The sequence below is a fragment of the Microtus pennsylvanicus genome, chromosome 5, assembly GCF_037038515.1.
Source record: "Microtus pennsylvanicus isolate mMicPen1 chromosome 5, mMicPen1.hap1, whole genome shotgun sequence".
Taxonomy (NCBI): Eukaryota; Metazoa; Chordata; class Mammalia; order Rodentia; family Cricetidae; genus Microtus; species Microtus pennsylvanicus.
In genome coordinates, this window is record NC_134583.1 from 54,339,961 (window position 1) to 54,362,360 (window position 22,400).

Here is a 22,400-nt window from a genome sequence, read left to right on the forward strand (position 1 = left end):
AGGCTTAATAACATGAAATAATTAGGTATTTAAATTTCTTTGTAAGGGAATCTTAGAAGGAGAGCACCACATTCTAAAACATTAATTAAAAAAAAAAAAAACAGGTTTGGGCAAAATAACTGTTCTTACCAAGCAAGTCTCCAAGCAAACAAGATGAACTCATTTTTTAGAACTTCTTTAAATTTATTAATATTTTAATTTTTAAAAAGTACTTTACAGCCGGGCGGTGGTGGCGCACGCCTTTAATCCCAGCACTCAGGAGGCAGAGGCAGGCGGATCTCTGTGAGTTCAAGACCAGCCTGGTCTACAAGAGCTAGTTCCGGGACAAGCTCCAAAAACCACAGAGAAACCCTGTCTCGAAAAACCAGAAATAAATAAATAAATAAATAAATAAATAAATAAATAAATAAATAAAGTACTTTACTTTCTGACTGTAGAAAATCAGAGATTTAAAAATGTTTACTTGTTACATAGACTAAATTTTACTGAGAAGTAACTGAGAACATCATCATTTAGCTAAAATAGTCTAGTAAGACTGTCAGTATCATTAATTATGTACACTACAGGCATAATAATGTGTTAAATGACAATTTAGCTAAGATCTAGTATTAACATCTGTTCTTATCTGTTTAAATGCCATAAAATGAAGCTCTAAAGCTTACTTGTTTAGTAATAATACATTGAGAAATGTAAACAAGCCATGTTATTCAACTTCCAAATGTAAAATAGTACATCACAAATATTTTATAACTACTAAATGAGTAGAATTAGAATCTCAAAATAAGAAGGCACTGCTAAAGTTAGGGGGCTGACAAGACGGTTTACTGACTAAGGCCTGACAACTGAGTTTGAACTCAGGAACCTACAAGGTGGAAGGAGAGAATCATGCCCCACAAGCTGTTCTCTCGCCTTCACATGTGAGCCCCACAAAAATATACATAAATAAGTAGATAAATGTAATTTTAAAAATTTAGATTAGAGGGGGCTGGAGAGATGGCTCAGTGGTTAAGAGCATTGCCTGCTCTTCCAAAGGTCCTGAGTTCAATTCCCGGCAACCACTTAGTGGCTCACAACCATCTGTAAAGAGGTCTAGTGCCCTCTTCCGGCCTGCAGGCATACACACAGACAGAATATTGTATACATAATAAATAAAAAAAATTTAGATTAGAGTTAGTCACTAATTCCTAAAAATATGTAAAATTTTAATAATTAAATGAAAATAAAAATTTAAAGTTAACAATAAAAATACAATGCAGGTATAGAAAAGGCAATGGTAGTAATCACAGTCAGACTCAAGACCATTTAGAAATACAGCATTTGGAAATGTTTATATGACAGTCACAGTTTAAGAAATAGTATAACATATTTTAGAAGTAGAAGGAACTCTTGATTTTACAGTAATAAAAGAGTTAGACCCAAACTTTCCTTTAATAGTTACATATTATTTTGAGTTATATAATATTCTGGAAACAGGCCCCTATAGGTTCTAAGATTCTATCCACTTTCTACAGTTGGTATTAGGAATAAACCAACAGAAAGGGTAGCAAAGCACTGGTCACAATGCACCTCTTAAAAGCAAGTTGTTAGTTGTTTAGTTACAACAGATGAGGGCAGAAAAGTTCAAACTTCCAAGTTTGCTTTGTCATACAACACTAGCCAAGGTGGTAGTAATACTGTAAGCTGAGTCTTGATTAATGTTAATGTTCCCCTCTACATTACAATGTTTTCTTTTTACCAAAACCACACTGGTTAAAGTGTAATCTCACAATTCCAAAGGCAGATTTAAATCCTTTAGTGACTCAAGGTCACCTTTTGTTAGTTTATTAACTATACTGCTCCACTGGGTTTGGTTTTTTTTTTTTTTTTTTTTTTTTTGTGGTTTGTTTCACTAAGGAAATCAGTCACCACCCTGCTATAACAGAGATTGGGGGCAGAGAAGATAAGGCAGACTTAGTTACTCCTAGGGATATAAAATCAGTCTGTTAGCATTTGCAACCATGTTTCTCACAAGCCTTAAGAAGAAAAAAACTTTCCATTCTCATGTTCCTTCTAGAAAAAAAAAGGGGAACAGTTATATTCTTAGAACATAACCGTTTTCTTCAAATAGAACCAAGAAATTCTACTACTGGAACAGGAATTTCAGAATTCCTGGCTGACTTCTGAAGTAGAAAAAAAGGAGTCTATATTAATAGAAGGATCACATATGGGGGTGGTGAAGCCCCCAAAACCTCTATTATTCTCACTGCTAAGTTTTAATCATTTTGTACTACAAGAAAGCAAATTCCTGAATGTGATCTAGTAATTTCATAGACTGTCCAATCATAACTAAGGCTAAGCAAATACAGGCTAAATATTCAGTTGAATTAGGGCCAAGCAGACTAATTAATTAAAACGGTCTTTTTATAAGACATCATTTTTCGCTTAAAAAATTAGACATTGCTAAATGTTCTACTGAAATACTGCCTTAATTTCTAAACTCCTTAAATTTTAAGTAAATGCAAATGGTGTCATCACATTTTTTTATATGTCAAATAGCATGCACCTTGAATCAGCCTTCAGAAATCGGGTGTTACAAAAGACAAATTATGGTCTCCTCTATTTGATTAAATAATATTAAATCACCAAAACACTCTGAAGACAAAGCAGTATATGCAGAATAAACAACAAGGACAAGCAAGCTCACAGTGACAGCTCTGCCCTGGGCTGCATTTAAAAGAATGTGCTCTGTGTCACCTGAGACAGGTGAGAAAGAAAGTAGCTCATTCCAAGTACCTGCCTCTAGCAGTAGCAGGACTGCAGTTATTACCCTGTTCAACCAGCTACACAGAAGAGTGTAAAAAGCAAGATAAGCAGAGCTTGTGTATGGTGTGGGTCAAATTCAATATGACCTCCTGGATGGAATCCCCAAATGAAGAAAAGTGAATAGAGAAAACGTGGAACATCTGGATTTCTCCCAAATTTGATGAAAATTACAAAGTCACAGATATGCATAATAAGTTGCTTCGGTGGTTTGGAAAATGAACCCCAAAGGAAATGGCAGTACTAGGAGATACAGTTTTGTTGGAGTAGGTGAGGCCTTATTGGAGGGAATATGCCACTGTGGGAGTGGGCTCTGAGGTCTCATATATGCTCAAGCTATGCCCAGAATACAGTTCACTACCTGTTGTCTGTGGATCAAGATACAGAACTCGCATCTCCTCCTCCATTACCATGTCTGCCTGCATACCACAATGCTTCTGGCCATCTCTGAAACTGTAAGCACCATAATTAAATGCTTTTCTTAGTAAGAGTTGCTGTGGTCATGGTGTCTACTCACAGCAAAAGAAACCCTAACTACAACAGTTGCCTATATACTTTAAAGAAACCCTAACTAAAAGAAAAAAAAAAAAAGAAAAGAAACCCTAACTACAACAGCCGCCTATATACTTTAAAGAAAAATGCAACACCAAATAGTAGGTTCTTGGTGGTCCAGAACAAAACTATCTTTCAAAAACAAATTTAAGACAAAAAAGAAAATTGATCATGAGTCTATCTATCCAAAAGGAAAAAGGAAACAATTCCAGTAGAAGAAAAAATAATGCCAGATAATAATATGTATCTACACAAGGAATGAGGGACCCTGAAAAGAGTAACTAACTGCAAGGGGAAAGTATTGTTTTTCTTACTGTTTTGTTCTTCTTAAAAAATTAGCTTAAACAATAACTGCAACAATATTACATGAGTGCAATAAAACAAAATTTGGAATTGGAGAGACCAGCACACTCCTGAGGCTTTATACTACATAAGAAGTGACAGTGCTGGGAGGTGTATTAAAGATAGTGTACTGGAAGAGCTAAAGTAACCATTCACTCAAGACAGAATTTTAGTTAAAATGTTAAAAACTGAAATAAAATGAACATACACACACACAATTATTTGGGGCTATAACAATGGCTCAGTGGGTAACAGTATTTTGCTGTGTAAGCATGAGGACCTAAATTTAGATCCCCAGCATCCATGTAGTAAAAGGCAAACACAACAATGTGTCTGCAACCTCAAGGATGGGAGGAGGGGTAGTTATCAAAGCTCTCTGGCCAATCAGGTTCAGTGCCAAGATCTTATTTCAAAAAACAAGGCAGAGAGTGATAGGAAGATGGCCAACATTAATCTCGAGCCTCTACATGCCTGTGTGTGCAATCACACACAAAATTCACACAAATATACATGCCAGTTGATCCAAAAGACAAGAAAAAGTCAAGAAGATGGGAGGAAAACTGGAATAAATGGAAGATAACAGACTCATATACGAGTGGTCTAGACCACTTAAATGCAAACAATCAACACAGATTGGACACAGAACCAAACCTAGCTATCCCACCTAAAAGAAACACACATTAAATATGACGGTACAGAGAGATTAAATATAAAAGTATGAAGAAACACACGAGGCTATCATCAGTACAATGACAGACAATGGTGGTCATTGTAATAGCAACGCAGAGCTCAAAGACTAAGTTCTTTCATAAGAAAAGGGTATAAATTCATTAAGAACACATAACTCAAATGTTTTTCTGCCTCAAATTATATAAATCAAAAACTGGTGAAATGAGAATAGACAGCCTCACGATTACTAGCGATTATAACACCGTTATATTATTTTTATATTTACTTACTTGATTACTTATGTATTATGGTCATAAGAATTAAACTCAGAGACTCATGTTTAAGTTCACATTTAACCTGTACTCTCAGGTCTACTGAAATACTTAGAAGAGGAAGCAGACACAAATCCATTAATGTGATTTTAATAACACTATCAACTGATTTGACCTATCTTATAGAACACGTTATAGAATAATAGCAGGAAAATCATTCTTTTTATGTGCACACAAACATTTACAATAACAAACCATATTCTAGGCAATAAATCAAATCTCAATAAACTTAAAAGAACTTAATCATACAAAGTATTTCCTGACTACAACAGATTAAATTAAAACTGAAAAATTAAGAAAATAAAGATTCAGAAATTAAATAAACATCTTTATTTAAAAAGGAGTGAAAAGAGAAATTTTAAAATTCCAAACACAAAGAAACTAAAACTCACCCATCATGTCAAAAATCTTTGCTATGGCACGATACCGTACTAGTAGGGGCCAAACTTAACACTGACTCTTGTAGCAGAAAGAACAGTCTAAGAAAATGACCTTTGTTTATATCTCAAGAAATAGAAAAATTGGATCCAAAGAAAAGTAGAAAAAACTAACAGAGCAGAGTGAAAACAGTAAAGTTACAAAAGAGAGGAACAAACAGGAAAACCAAAGGAAGCAAAGCTTAGAGGATCCTAGTCACTTAGGAAAAAGACCGAGAAAGCAGGCACAAATGGCTACAGTTAGCAATGGTGTGTTCAAAGTCGACTGAAATTCAAACAACAGCTAGTAGTAGTAGTAGTAGTAGTAGTAGTAGTAGTAGTAGTAGTAGTAGTAATGTTAATGATGATGGTAACAGTAATAACAGTCATTCCAAAAAATTACAAGCCTACCACAGTTCACTCAAGAATGCAGATTTGCTGAATGGCTCCATATAGATTAGAAAAATTGGATTTATAATTTAAAACATTCCTTCAAAAAAACCCTCCAGTTCCAGATGAACATTTCAAACAGAAATAATACCAACCCTATGCAAGTCTCACATAAAACTGAAAAGACAGAATTTCCCAACTCATTCTATGAGGTCAGCATTATTCCAGTAAAAGCAAAAAGAATCTCAAGAAAACTAACTATAAACAGACAAACATTCTAAGTGTTTTTGATAGTTATAGCAATACATGAAGATATAATAATTCCACCAATTAAATGCAATTTATCTAAAAACCCAGAACTGGTTAATAGCCTTATTAATTATTGAGGAAAATAACATTTATCTCAACATATAAAGAAAATACATTTGGCAAAATGCAAATCTACTCTTGATTTAAATATAAAATACAAACCAAACCAAACCAAAACCTTAGCACTTCATCAAGCAGATAAAGAGTATCTATAAAATATTCAAGTATATTCAAAATACTCTGCCTAGGAAGAGAGAAACAAAGTCAAGGGCTTCTAATACTCAATGTGTTGCTAAAATGCTGTAGTCTGGATCTCAGTGTCTGCCAGGGGTCCACATCTTGAATGCTTTGATCACTGGCCTGTATACTATAGATGTCTGCTGGGGGGTTGCTAATTTAAGAAAGTATTGAGGGCATACTGGGGATATGCCCTTGAAAGAGAATTTGGAAGCCTGGTCCTTCCTTCTCTTTTTAGTGCTCTGGCGTCATGTGTAAGGAGTCTCTCTCTCACCGTGCACTATGGAAACATGTAATGTTGCCACAGATGCAGCACAACAGGGCCAGGGAGTGTGCACTGAACCTCTGAAACTGAGAGTCAAAAAGACATGGTCTCAGCCAGGCGGTGGTGGCGCATGCCTTTAATCCCAGCACTCAGGAGGCAGAGGCAGGTGGATCTCTGTGAGTTCGAGGCCAGCCTGGTCTACAAGAGCTAGTTCCAGGACAGGAACCAAAAAAGCTACAGAGAAACCCTGTCTCGAAAATAAAAAAAATAAAAATAAAATAAAATAAAAAATAAAAAAAAGACATGGTCTCTTTAGAAACTGATTATCTCACGTAGAAAGCATTCAGAATGGTAAAGCGGTAATCCATCTTTATCCTCAAGACCACATGATCATCTATAGCAGATCTTATTCAAATGCTATCACAACCAAATGAGCTAAGCACAGGTGCAAAATACTAGATCTCTATTTTAAAATCAAGTCTATTCCTATATTCAATAAAAAAAGCATTCTAAAATTGAAAATTTTAGAAAGCAATTTATTCATTCAAACATTCAAAACATGACATAATTTCATGAATCAGAAGACTTAATACTGTTACAGTATTACTTCTTTGTATGCTGACCTCATGGATACAAACAATTCCAATTAAAATACCATACAGTGTCTTGTTTTTTAATTTTATGTGTATGGGTATTTTGCCTGCATGTATGTTTATGTACCATATGCATGCCTGGTGCCCCTGGAGGCCAGAGGAGACTGGATCCCTTGGAACTGGAGTTACAGATGGTTGTGAGTGGCCATGTGGGTGCTGGGAACTGAACTCAGGTTTTGTGGGAGAGCAGCCAGTGTTCTTAACCACTGAATCATTGCTCCAGTCCCATTAAGCCGAGTAGTTACTTGAAAAGAGACAAACTATTTTGAAATTTGTAAGGAGGAAAAAGGGGGTAGAGCTCAATGGCATGCCTGTTTGACACGCATAAGGTTCTGGACTTGATCCTGAGTGCACACAGGGAATGCAAAGTGACTAGAATGATTTAAATCACTAATAAAAAAGGAGAGTTATAAGACTGACAACTTGACTCCAAGACTTATTTGTAAAAATCACAGTGCGGGGCTGGAGAGATGACTCAGCGGTTAAGAGCATTGCCTGCTCTTCCAAAGGTTCTGAATTCAATTCCCAGCAACTGCATGGTGGCTCACAACCATCTGCAATGAGATCTGGTGCCCTCTTCTGGCCTGCAGGCATACATGCAGACAGAATACTGAGAATACTGTATACATAATAATAAATAAATAAATAAATCACACTTATGAATACAATGTAGTATAGGCATCATGACAGACAAGCAAAATAATCGACCAGAAAAGAACCTACATACATTTATATAGACAATTTCAACAGCATTCAAAAATAATAAAGGAAGAAAGTGTATTTTATCAAATGGTACTAGGACAGATAAGCAATGGACATTTGACTTCCAGAACTGGAAAGAGCAACAGGATTCTGGTCTGGTCAGTAGCTCACATTATACACAAGAGTTAACTCAAAATGGATCACATACATAAACATAAAACTTTAGAAATAAAAAGCAAAATCTGTATAAGAATAAAGTGATAATTGACCATTAAAATAAAAAATTTTGTTCTTCAAAAATCACCATTAAAGAACAACAAAAAGGCACTGATGAGAGAAAATAATTCTCGGTTCTAAAGGACTTATACATATATTAAACTTCCAAAATAACAGAAAAAATACAAATATAGATAAAATGAAGTATATAAAACTATACTTCACTAACAGATTCAATGTAATGCCCATCAAAATTACAGCAAAATTCTTCAAAGACCTCAAAAGAACGGTACTCAACTTCATATGGAAAAGCAAAAAATCCAGGATAGTCAAAACAATCCTGTACAATAAAAACTTCTGGAGGCATCACAATCCCTGACTTCAAACTTTACTACAGAACTACAATACTGAAAACAGCCTGGTATTGACATAAGAACAGACAGGAGGACCACTGAGACCGAATAGAAGACCTGGATATCAATCCACACATCTTCAAACACCTGATTTTTGACAAAGAAGCAAAAAATATCAAATGGAAAAAAGAAAACATATTTAACAAGTGGTTCTGGCATAACTGGATATCAACATATAGAAGAATGAAAATAGACCCATATCTATCACCATGTACAAAACTCAAGTCCAAATGGATCAAATACCTCAACATAAAGCTGGCCATACTGAACCTTACAGAAGAGAAAGTGGGAAATACACTTGAACGCATTGGCACAGGAGACCACTTCCTAAATATAATCCCAGCAGCACAGACACTGAGAGAAACAATAAATGGGACCTCCTGAAACTGAAAAACTTCTATAAAGTAAAGGACATGGTCAACAAGACAAAACGACAGCCTACAGAATGGGAAGAGATCTTCACTAAGCCCACATCACACAGAGGTCTGATCTCAAAAAAAAAAAAAACCCTCAAGAAATTGGTTACCATAATCCAATAAAAAAAAATGGAGTACAGACCTAAACAGAGAACTCTCAAAAGAGGAATCTAAAATGGCTGAAAGACACTTAAGGAAATGTTCAACATCCTTAGTTGATGTGGGAAGGTCATGTCAATCTGTTGATTTTATTGGTTAATAAAGAAACTGCCTTGGCCCATTTGATAGGCCAGCCCTTAGGTGGGTGGAGTAGACAGAGCAGAATGCTGGGAAGAAGGGAAGTGAGCTCAGACGCCTCCAGGGCAGACGCGATGAAGCTCCAGCCCAAGATGGAAGTACACTAGAATCTTTCCCAGTAAGACACCACTTCGAGGTGCTACACAGGTTATTAAAAATGGGTTAAGCAAGATATGAGAGTTAGCCAAGAAGAGGCTAGATATAATGGGCCAGGCAGTGTTCAAAAGAATACAGTTTCCGTGTAATTATTTCGGGGCATAAGCTAGCCAGGCAGACGGGAGCTGGGTGGCAGAAACACAGCCCGCTGCTCCATTCAACACTTAATCATCAGAGAAATGCAAATCGAAACAACTCTGAGATTCCATCTTACACCTGTAAGAATGGCCAAGATCAAAAACACTGACGACAACTTATGCTGAAGAGGTTGTGGGGTAAAGGGAACACTTCTGCATTGCTAGTGGTACAACCCCTTTGGATGTCATTGTGGTTATTTCACAGAAAATTAGGAAACAACCTTCCTCAAGACCCAGTAAGACCACTTTTGGGTATATATCCAAAGGATGCTCAATCGTGCCACAAGGACATGTGCTCAACTATGTTCATAGCAGTTTTGTTTGTCATAGTCAGAACCTGGAAACAACCTAAATGCCCCTCAATCAAAGAATGGATAAGAAAAATGTGGTACATTTACACAATGGAGTACTACACAGCAGAAAAAAATAACAACAGCTTGAATTTTGCAGGAAAATGGATGGAGCTAGAAAACATTATTTTGAGTGAGGTAACCCAGACACAGAAAGACAATTATCACATGTGCTCACTCATAGGTGGTTTTAAAACATAAAGCAAAGAAAGCCAGCCTACAAACCACAATCCCAGAGAACTTAGACAACAATGTGGACCCTAAGAGAGACTTACATAGACCTAATCTACATGGAAAGTAGAAAGTAGAAAAAGACAAGATCTCCTGAGTAAATTGGGAGCATGGCGACCTTGGGGGAGAGTTGAAGAGGGATGGGAGAGGCAAGGAGGGGAGCAGAGAAAAAAGTAGAGCTCAATAAATATCAATAAAAAATTTAACTTGCAAATACAAGTATTTTTCTAAGTTTTATATATAACCACTCAAAATTGGAAACTACTGAATGTCCGTGAGCAGGTAGGCAAACTTTTGTGGTATATACCTACAGATGATAAGACTCATTAAACATAAATATTTTTCACAAGTTATACAACTCATAGAAGGAGTAAATCTCAAAACAACTATGTCATCTCAAAGAGGCAGACACAAACAAATACATAAAATTCTAGGAATTACAGACAATGTGTAGAGTTAGAAGACAGCTTGGTGGGTGCACGAACATAAAGGGCAGCAACTGAGAAAAGGGACTCAGGAAACTTTTGGATGTAAAAATAGCATGCCGGGCGGTGGTGGCGCACGTTTTTAATCCCAGCACTCGGGAGGCAGAGGCAGGCGGATCTCTGTGAGTTCGAGACCAGCCTGGTCTACAGAGCTAGTTCCAGGACAGGCTCCAAAGCCACAGAGAAACCCTATCTCGAAAAAAAGGAACAAAAAACAAAAACAAAAAAAACATTACACTCATGGTGGTTGAGGCTTTATAAGTGTATAAAATATCTAAATTTATCAAACTGTACACTAAAATTGGCTTTTTGGCCACACAACGTGCTTGAGACTACCAAACCAGGAAACCAGTGCTGAGCCACGCTCATTATACATAACAAATTTCAATTCAGTTTTTCTTTTCGTAATAGCCTTTTCCTTCCATAGCTTTCTCGCTGGCTCATACTAAAGTTTTCCCCACCAGCCGACACAGACTCTTACACACAGCTGTATAGTTTATGGTCTCAGAAACCAACAACAGATTAAAAACAGCTACAAAAGCAACTGATCACTAACTATAGAGCTCACAGACCAACACTATCCAATAAAGCTATGACAAACACCCACATCGGATTCCTCAATCAAGAACTCTTCCATATCACAATGTTTTATCAATAAGGGACCATTAACTTCTACTACCTCTTGTTATGTAAATAAACCAACTTTAAATAAAGTCAACCAAAATACCTACCTGCATTTAAAATTTTACAACTTTACCTTACAATGTTGCTTATTTCTTTATGCAATACTAATTTATTACTTAATTACAAATGGCTCAGTTTTGTATAATAAAACCATAAATTCCTACAATAGAACTGTCATATAAAAGTCATGCATAATGTTTTAAAAATCTTAACTCTAACCAGGTGGTGGTGGTACACGCCTTTAATCCCAGCACTAGGGAGGCAGAGGCAGGCGGATCTCGGTGAGTTTGAGGCCAGCCTGGTCTACAAGAGCTAGTTCCAGGACAGGCTCCAAAGCTACAGAGAAACCCTGTGTCAAAAACACCAAAAAAATAAAAAAAAGTCCAGCTCTAAACACTGCTTTGAGGATTACGACACTAACCATGACGTTTCCTGAAGAGATAATATGCCAGGGTACAGCCACACTATGGGCCATCACTCTTAAATAAAAAGGTATAATAAACTACTAATAAGCCTAACTTTGTGAATGAATCTCAAGTGCATTATGTTGTATGAAGAAACAAAGAACCAAAAGTTTATCTGATTGTACTTAGTAAATGGCTTTAAAATGACAATGATGTAGAAACAACTCATGGCTTGACAAAGGTAGAGTTGGTAAATTTTTCAGTGATGATGTCACAGTTCTATCCTCAGTGGTGGTGGGGAAATCACATATTAGAGAATAGTAATGAACTCTTACAATTCAGAATTGTGTTGGTAAGTTTTCTACTGTCATGTCAAACACCAGAACAAGGCAGCTTACGACAGAAAGCATTTAATTGGAGCTCAGGGTTTAAAAGGGTTAGAGTCTGTGACCATCATGGTGGGAGAACATGTCAGACAGCATACATTCATGGTGCTGAAGCAGTAGTTAATAGCTTACAACTGATCCAGGCAGAAAGAAAGAGAGAGAAACTAACTGAGGATGGCGTGGGCTTTTGAAATCTCAAGGCCCACCCAGGGACACACCTCCAATGAGGCCACACTTCCTAGTCTTTCCCTAACAGTCCCATCAACTGTAGAACACATGTTTAAATATGAGCGTATGGGGGCCATTCTCATTCAAACCACCACAAAAAAAATAACAATTTTTAAAAGATTACAGCAGAAAGAAAATATCTGTAATACCCTGAAAAGAGAAAAAAAATAAGTGAAAAGAAAATCAAACAAAGAAGTTTTCATGCAATCTGCAGGTTCCTAAGAAAGAAGAAGGGAATAGAACTAACACAACAAAACTTCAGAAGCTACTGCCATAGTGGCATTCACGTCAGAAAACTGTATCTGCAGTGCGACTGGTATTCATTTATAGACGGTAACCATATCTAGCAGAGAGACTTGGCACAAGTACACAACAGTAATTATACTCTGAGGAGTTATCTTACTTAATTTTAAATATGTCTGTCTTTGTTAGATTTCTAACTTAGAAATGTGATGTGATAAAAAAAAAAACAACAACATGATCAAAACATAGAGAGAAGAATTTATTTGGCCTATACATTCTGATCACTAAGGAAGTCAGGGCAGTAACTTAAGGCCAGAAAAATATTGGAAGACAGGAACCAAAACAGAAGCCAGGATGAAATGCTGCTTGCTGTCTGACTCCCTGTGGCTTGTTCAGTTTGCCTTCCCTATGCAACCCATGTTATAGTGAGCTGGGTCCTCCCACATCAATCACTAATCAAAAGATGTCCTCACAGACTTGCCTACTAGCTATAACAGAGGCAATTCCTCAACTGAGGTTCCTTTTCCCGGACAGCAACAGCCTGTGCCACACTGACAAAAACAAACAAATGAATAAACTAACAAACTCATACCTTGGTATATCTTAATAATGTTTGTGAAGTCTAGCTGAAATTTCAGTATATATCTAATAATCTAATACTTTATCTACTAGTTGTCTGAAACCAGAGTTAATTAAGTTCAAGGTCTGAGATATGATGCAAACAATTTCAGGAGTTCATGCTGCTAGCCTCAAGTAAGCCTGACTCAAACCAAACTTAATTTCTTTCCTGTTCTTTGTTTGTTTGTTTGTTTGAGACAGGGTTTCTCTACGTAGCCCTAACTGTCCTGGAAGCTTGGGTAGACCAGGCTGGTCTCAAATTCACCACCTGCCTCTGTCTTCTGAGAGCTGGAATTAAGGGCATGCAAAACCACGCCTGGCTTAATTTCTTTATCGAACTAAAATTTTTCAAGTATCTGAAAATACTTCTTATTCTAAGAGTCCTTAATAACTGAGAAAGATAGGGAGAGAACGGGGCGGTAGCAGCCACCCTACACTGTTTTGTGTCATGTATTAACAGCCACCCTCAGCCTCTTCTCATGCACAACACTAAAACCACACAGTGGTGTCTAACAGCCCTTACAAATATCCTTGATATCCTTGGAATTCCTTACATTTAGTCCCCTTACCTACCTTACATTCAAGGGTATTCTACAAAAAAAAAAAGGCTCAAACATATTCCAAGGGCACATGGCATGCTAACTGCAACTGCATTTCATTCTCATCTGGCCTTCTTTTAGTTAGTTAGTCTATATTATCCTTCTCGTTTCTGTTCCAAAATGTTGTGGCTGCTTCGAAACCAGACACAGAATCTTTCAGCAGTCCTTATGCTCTTATAAATCTTCAAAGACCACAAGAATTACTAATAAGTGGAAGACGTTGATTGACTGCAGCTTCCTCCTTGGGTCATCTGCACCATTCTCCGGCTTCTGTGTCACTAACAAGCTTGTTCTCGTGTTTGTTACTGGTGTTTCTAGCGTTGTTCCTCTCTGAGAGCTTCTAAACCTTCACTGTCACACACTAGTACTGCACTGCCCTGAACCTACCTTCTTTCACGAAATGTCACACAACAGACCTTTCTGGACAGTGCTCCCATTTTCTAATGTCTCATCTCATTTGAACCCCAATCTTCCTGATTTTTATATGGACTTTTAAAAAATACAACTATCTGTTTCATTTAAAACACTGTGCATATCTTTACTGAGCTCAAGGTGAAATCATATCAAGGATCTTTTTATTGTTAGAAAAAATAAAATAAAAATTACATTTTTACTTAACTCCTTAAAACAGTCCTCCTTTTTGAAAAATATAGAATGAAAACCATGTTAATAATGTCTCTGGTCAAATTTCAGAAGAACTACAATTAAATGGCACTGTGTGCTATAGATGACCATGACAGAATGTTCATAATTTTTAGAATATATCTTATATAACAGAACATTTAGTAGTATCTGGAAGTCATTTAAAATATACATGTATGATATATATTCATATTTGGTTAAAGATGCAATGTCTAATGTTATTTGCTTTTACTAGAAAAGTAACATTTTTTCTATATGCTTTTCAGTGCTTTTCAAATTGATGTAATCAATATGTATCACTTTCATAATAGGACAAGAATTATTACCAGAAAAGAATAAGCAGAACCAGAGAAAAATATTCCACAAAGTGTAAGGCAAGAAGATTCAGCTTGAAGTTCTTCTTTCATAATTTTATTATGGTAACAAGCTTATAAAAATCATTTCTAGGCCTATGACCACCAATATAAAATTTATTATATATGCATATATATCACATATAATCAATAAAAAATATAATATATAGTAATATATACATGCATACACATATATAGACAGATATAACTGAATGATAATATTTTTTGAGACTAGGCAGGGGAATAATAATGGATACTGAAATAAGGCAAAGATGTTATAATTACTTACATTAGAATAAAGTAATTTTAATATACCAAATATACCAAAAATCCCTACAAAATAACTGGTAATAAAGACAGAGGAAATTTTATTAACATGTTAAATTGTGCTAAAATTTCCTAATCAAGTAAGCATTGTCACCTGTAAAGATTTAAAATATCTCATCAAGAGCAATTATCCTGGTTTACAAATTTTTTTTATCAGGTTTAACATTAAACTACAGTAACACAAAGATCGTGCCTGGCAATTCTTTCTCAGTAGCAGCATTTAGATCTTCTGCTTGTATCCTGTAGACTAGACAGTCGTCCAGCCACAGGGCTTCCCCATTCAAACAAATTCAGTCTTGTAAAAAAATTACTACATATAAACAGTTCCATTCATCTCTAATTCATTTCAAAGAAAAAAATCTCCTTAACTCCACTTTCAGGTAATTATTTAATTTTTTATCTTGAATTTTATTTCCAACGTATCAAAATGCTTCAAAATTTGTTTCCTTAGTTAAGTTTTGCATTCATAAAATATAATACTAAATATAATGCATTCTCAGGTTACATGAAATAACAAAGCACCAAACCTATGAAAACAATAACATACTCCATTTATTTTAAATGTGCCATTAAACTCAAATTCAAAGCATGGTCTTTTACATTCAGAAATGTAAATGCCTATTATGAAACAAAGGCTAACATTGCTCTCTCTCTCTCTTATACTCATTCTTGTATATAGTTAAATCCAGAGATAGTATGTAAAAAACGAATACACACCTTCCTTTAGTATATGCCAGGGTAGACACACAAAAACAAGAGAAAAAATTTAAAATCAGAGTGTAAAGGGACTCTGCTTTTTCAAACAATGCAGCATTGAAAGCCAGGTCAGCATCCTTGGGCATTACTAGGAAACTTTAGTTCATCTGGTATTTCCATCATCCTCAAGATTCTTCTGAACAATCAGAAAATCTTCCAGTCTCCTCCTACCTCACCTGTCCACAGACTTCCTTTAGCTTTCTCCTCTCTACTGTGTAATCCTGCTGTTGCAGCTATTTAAGCTTTAAATGTTCAGAGAATCAACCCCCTCTAAATATTAATTCAGCTCATTTTCTCACAGACACTGACTCAGCCGTGGGTTGTGCAGCACTGACGTTTCTAACCAAACAGCATCGTGTGAGCAGTGATCATCCCACTTCTCCATTCCTGAACAGTGATTGGCTATTGTAATTGATAGGCAGGTGGAAGAAAGCGCAGGAGCGGAGGGCTTAGAGATATGTAGATCTATTGCCAAATGCCATCTGTAAAGCTAATTCTAGCTCTGATGGTTTGCCAGGTTTCAGAACTAGGATGCAGATAACTCCATCCTTCCAGTACCAGTGTATCCGTTGTAGACAGCGAGCTCTTTAAAGCCACAAGGAAAACACCTGCAGCCTAAGAATCCACCCACAACTATTCTGTTAAGAACCAAACTTTCCTATTCTAACTATTCCAAAGGGGAACGGAAAAACAAGCATGTTTTACATGTAGTCTCCAAAAAAAACAAGCATGTGTGCTTCTGTGTGGAAATGAAACCTTGCAAAGCCTGATATTGGATATATGCATTTATCTTTAGAAACCTGAGCAGACTGCAGAGAGCAGTTTTTACATAGTCATATTCTATTGAATTCAAGAGCCTTTAGTGTGTTTTTTTAGTCAGACATTTTAACATTTTACAAAAGAGGTGTTAGTTTTCTTTTTTAAAAATAGTAAAAAAAAAAGCCCTCTAATTTGTAATTTAAAAAAAAAGTTATCACATTTCAGGCCAAGTATGCTTCAACTGAAATCACTGTTACCAACTTCAGCAAGCTAGAAAGTTCCTCTACATACACATTACCTATACTAGCTACATATATCATATATGTATGTAACACAGAAGCAAACCTCACTGGTTTTAACCTAATTTATTTGTATACAAATTCTAGGTTCATCATAGAAAACCTGCATTCAAAAAACAGAGTGAATTAGAATTATTTATATATTTACATATGTATGCAATGAAAACTGGTGAAAATAAGGGGTCATGGACTTGAAGGAAATTGGGGAGAGATTTCTGGGAGGGTTTGAAGGCAGGAAAGGAAAAGTAGAAATGTTTTAATTAAATGATAATCTGATAATCTCAAAAATAAAAAAATTGTATTTCCTAGAAATCATGACTTCTATACCAAGCCCTTAATTATCAACAAAAGTCAGTACACATAGAAGGTAACTACTACTACTTTTATAAATCCACACTTATTTGATCATTGAGAGTAAAGAAGGTGGGGGGGGGCATTAAAGTAAAAATACTAAAAACATAAGGTTATTTTAAAATACACATAAATAGCACATTTAAAAAAATAACTTTTACATTATCTACTAAAATTAAATGAAGAAAATTATTTACTATTTACAAAATCCATTTTAGTATTTATAAATTGCCAGTCTTGCTTAAAGCAACAGACCTAAATTAAAAACTGTATTTCCTTATTCTCAGTCTCCCTGATCTAGAGATAGTGATATCATTTATAAGCAGATATCTATTAGAAATTCCCCCAAATATTCTCATTCCCCTATGTCTAGAAGGTAAAGATAATGGTTAATGCTACACATTCATCTTGTGAACCTGAGGGGAAAGTCAAAAAAATTAGAGGACTTTGACCCTGATATTCTTAAGCAACTATGATGCATGAGGTACCTCTTTCCTCTGGATTTAAGAACCAAAACTACCACCACCATAACTACTACCACCACCACTAACTACTACCACCACCATAACTACTACCACCACCAACAAAACCTCTTTAAAAAGGGGGGGGGGAATTTACTCAAATGTCAAAATTCTTGAGAATGAAAGGGGGTAGGGAGTGGTGGTGAACAGGAGGAAATACAGAGTCTGAACGTATCAGACATGAATTAGTAACCAGTCTGGGGGATAGGAAATGAGTTCATTATACCTCATCTATCTGTAACAATACAGTATTTAAAATTTTAAAAAGAATGAGAATAACATCTATAAATTAGAGCTTTGTGATTACATGCTTGGGCAAGACTATTAACCTCATTTTTTTCAACTATCTAATGGAAACAGTGATACTATCCAAAGCTGTGCCCTCAGATCCAGGTAAGGTAATCTCCTGAAGGTCCTGACAGATATACCCATCCTTACTCTAATGCTGTAAGCGCCTCAGGACTAGCTCATCTTATTTTCCTCTAACTCAAGCTGACAATGACCCTTTCTCTGAACTTCATTTTACAAGTCAGTGTGATGATTTATGTGTCCTACAATTTTCTAATTAGCCTATATATGGATCCAAGTACTCCACAGCAGTGCCCACAAGCACCCCGGCACCCTTTGAGTGCCCTTCTGAACTGAGGGCAGGTTTTTCTCTTTTGTTGGTGTTAAACAGCCCTTTTTTTCCCTCTTACAGTGTTTTAAGTGAAATTCCTAAAATACAGGACGAACAATTTCTAAAAGTAAGCTGTTTTTATTTGGGCTTAATATAAATCAGTCTTAATATAAATCCACTCAAAAGTTTCCCATAATATTAAAAAAATATTTATGTGTATGCATGTATGTCTGCCTAAGTTTATGTTATGCACATGCAGGTGCCCTAGAGGCCTCAAGGCACAGGGATCCCCTGGAACTAGAACTGAAGGCAGTCCTAAACTGCTAAATGTAGGTGCTGAGATTGAACTTTGGTCTTCTCTCTAGTCCCCATTAACATTTTGCTGACTTGTGCTGACTTGAGACAGGGTTTTAAGTAGCCCGGTTGACCTTGAACTTCTGATCCTCCCAACTTCACCTACCAAATGCTAGAGCTTAAGCGTGCACTACCACACCTAGCTTAAAAGAAATTTAAACCAATTTCTTCTTCTTCCACTTTCTCCCCCTGCCCCTCAAAATGAGTCTTAGTTTGTAGCCTTGAATGGTCTTGAAGTTACAGAGTTCTGCCTGCTTCTGCCTCCTAGGTGCTGCCAATACACTGTCCTGTCTTATTTTTTATTTCACTTTAATATCTTACATTCAAACAATATACTGCTTACCCCAAAACAGCATCAAAAAGTTGCTAACAAAATTTTTTGTAGCAAAGTACTTCGTTAGCATGTACAAAGCTCTATGCTCAATCCTCAGCACCACAAAAAGTTTAAAACACAGCCATTCAGGATATAACAGAGAGGTTACTGAAATGAAAACATCACTACTACAAAATTTTACCTCTGAATGCATGAACCTTTCTAAAAACAAACAAGACAGTTGTACCCTTCTCACATCTTCATTAAATAATGCACTATTGCACACCAGCAGAAACATATCAAGAATTAAAAAGCATAACACAAAATTCACTTGAAATAGACACATGCACTATGATACATACAACTACAGTCCCATACAATGATAAAACTCATATCATTAAAACCTCCAAAATAAGGACAAGATAATTATCTAGGAAATAAATGAGAGTCTTACTTGAAGGACATATACACAAAGAATAAAACAAACCCAAAAATATTTACACTGTGTAGCATGTACTTGGAAATTAATGAAATCAACTTAAGACAACACATGAAAGTATACAATACATGTAAGTATCGTGTAAGAAGTCAGAAAGTACCTAATCACTCATATTTTCTAAATACATAGTTTAAGGTGTTCAAAACAGTTTTTAATATTACAAAAAGGAATTCAAAGTTTTGATATTATTATTTCGAGAAAATTTTATTTTTTGTCGATAATCAGAAGAATTTTTTTATTTGAGTAAGCTAATTTATTCCAGTAATATCCTCTACATAATATTCAGAAAACAAATTCTCTATGAACACATCCTTACATACCCGTGCAATGTGGTATTTATGAACTGTCAGTTTATGTCTTATATTATCAGATTACAAAGTATTCTAAATGAAGTTCTCATTTTATCACATAGTGTAAAATCAAAGTTAAAAAATAACATAAACATAAGCATGAACTTTTGAGATCAATTTCATTTCATGAATCAAACTCAAAATGAACCAGCAGAGTCTGTCTGGAAAGATGAATGTTCCCATTCCATCAGTGTGCCCATAGAATACATTTGCACACTTAAAGATGTCCTGAGTACTGACACAAATATATAAACTGTCGATTGAAATCTGCACACGTAATATATTTAAAGAAGAAATAACCTTCTGTTACAGTGTCAAGTACATCAGAACTAACCTAACTTGCCAGAATTTCAAACTGATCAAATTATAATACCTAATTATGTAGTCAACTAAGATGTTAACATAATCTAGAGGCAAAAGTATTCAAAGAAACACAAATACTAAAAAAATTAAAAGAAACGTTTCTCTAAAAGCTTTTTCAGGAGAAACAAACATGCACAGTGCTTTATAAACAAGGCCACATCCTGACATGGTTTGCCACAATCAATGAAGCAATGGTTTTAATAATCAGATTGAACAGCGCTTTGATATGGGAAATATATATATTCTACCTACCTTGAATGTTTATAAAGTTTACGAGGTCTACTATGCAATTTCCGATCCCAATTCTCTGGATCGCTGGAGTTACTGTCATAGGGATGAGGCCGTCCTGCCATCCCACTTCAAGTTTCCTCACACTACTGCTCTGAAAGCACACATGTAGCACCCATAACCTACATGAAAGAGTAGTGTTGACCTTTAAATCTATGCCATGCAGAATCAAACAGCCAAAGAATGTCATATACTTGAGATTATTAGATATACTTGTAAAGTGCTAAGTAGATCATCAAATGTTAACCATAAAATGTCACAAATCAGATTAAAATAAACCCTGGAAGTCTTTTAAAGGTACTTTCCACTTGATACATCTGCTCAATTTGCTACCCTTGTGTGTCAGTTTAATATAGTACTTACATAAGTACACTTAAACAATTATCAAAGTATTTCATGTTTCCAAACACCAATCAATCAGTACCCCTAAAGCAAAAACAATCATAGATTATTTTACATAAATTTTCACTTGGAACATTTCTTAACTGCCAAAATTAAGATGCTTTAAAAGGCATCTTTTTGCTTTTTCCCTACCAGGGATTAAATTTAGGACCTCATGGAGGCTATTCTAGTGCTCTACCTCTAAGCTACATTTCCCAGTGGCACAAGGCATTTAAGGCCAAATAATACTGTTATTTTTTCCTTAACCAAATTGATGCTAAATAGAAAGTTAATTTTTGCTGACAAATGTTTGTATAAAGTTATCCTAATGTTTCCTTACAGTGCAATTACTACAAAGTGCTTTATCAATGAATACTATCAATATTTTCTCCATATATACAAGGTTTAGAGCTACTAAATCTATCAAAGTTACAAAGAAACTCAGTAGCTTTACATAATAGCTTAACTAAGTATTTTAAAAGTATATTAAATATATAATCTTCCCAATCATCAAGATGACTGGCCTTATAATCCCATATATAGAACAGAAAATAACCTCAGAATTTTGGTAATTTTGCAGTTTACAATGTTGATTAGCAGTCAGATTTTAAAAAACAGTAATAATGCCGGGCAGTGGTGGCGCACGCCTTTAATCCCAGCACTCAGGAGGCAGAGGCAAGCGGGTCTCTGTGAGTTCGAGTCCAGCATGGTCTACAACAGCTAGTTCCAGGACAGGCTCCAAAGCTACAGAGAAAAAAAAAACAAAAAAACAATAATAATTTAGTATATAAAATAGTCCTGATCTTGAAAATCACACATTCATTTGACAACAGATCAGATTTTACTTACAGGGATTGTGAACATACACCACTACCACCACCATCAAACTTAATTAATTGATAAACAAATGTATACAACTTTGCTCAAATTGTCTAGCAAAATTATGTAAATCTGACTAGAACCAGGTTCTCTGACACTGGCTCCAGCATTTTTTCAACTAAATTGCTAACTGAATTTGATGGAGTGAAATGAGGAGCTATTCACAAAATTCAAAGACAGGGCCAGTAAGATGGCTCCTGGGTAAAAGCACTTGTGCAAAGCAAAGTCTTACAGTCTGAGTGGGAGAACCGACTCCCGAAGACTGTCCTCTGACTTCCACGTGCATGGGGTAGCATGGGAGTACACACACACACACACACACACTCTCTCTCTCTCTCTCTCTCTACTGTGGGACAATGGTCTTGTACCCTGTAAAGATTTGTCACTTGTATTGGTTTAATAAAACGCTGACCAACCTTATTATCTATCAGTAAGCTTCTTGGCATATTTGCTTCAATGAAATTTAAAAAAAAAAAAAACCAAACAAACCGGTAAAGGCTTTCCAGCTCCCCTACCAAAATTGCTTAGCTTAAAAAGTTCCTTCAAAAATTGGCATTTGAGTGCCAAACATCCATCCACACCACAGTGGGCAATCTGAAACATACTACTGTTGGATCTTCAAAAGCAATTACTGGAGTACTGCACAGAGTTTTGAGAGAATACAGAAACAACAGAAACAGTCCATGTTCTAAATAACTTAGAAATATTGCAGAGGCTGGGCCTGTTCATTAGGTCTGCAACTGTTTGGAAAAGTTTGGATGATGTGGCCTTGGAGGAGGTGTGTCATCGAGGGCAGGCTTCAAGGTTTCAGAAAGAC

The 22,400-nt window shown here is 35.8% G+C and overlaps 1 protein-coding gene across 17 annotated transcripts in view; it reads right to left on the bottom strand.

Moving 5' to 3' along the window:
* Btbd10 (BTB domain containing 10) overlaps positions 1 to 22,400 on the bottom strand; it is a 55,573-nt gene that overhangs the window by 19,564 nt on the left and 13,609 nt on the right. For 7 of the 17 annotated variants that reach the window (XM_075971935.1, XM_075971933.1, XM_075971931.1 and 4 more), the window contains one exon: positions 20,288 to 20,445. The exons of 7 other annotated variants lie outside the window; for them this stretch is intronic. In XM_075971935.1, coding sequence (XP_075828050.1) covers positions 20,288 to 20,388 — 101 coding nt within the window. In that variant the 5' untranslated portion in view covers positions 20,389 to 20,445. Of the gene's footprint in view, positions 1 to 15,568; positions 15,940 to 20,287; positions 20,446 to 22,400 lie in introns of those variants that run through there. 3 more of the 17 variants (XM_075971932.1, XM_075971927.1, XM_075971930.1) reach the window with 2 other exon arrangements.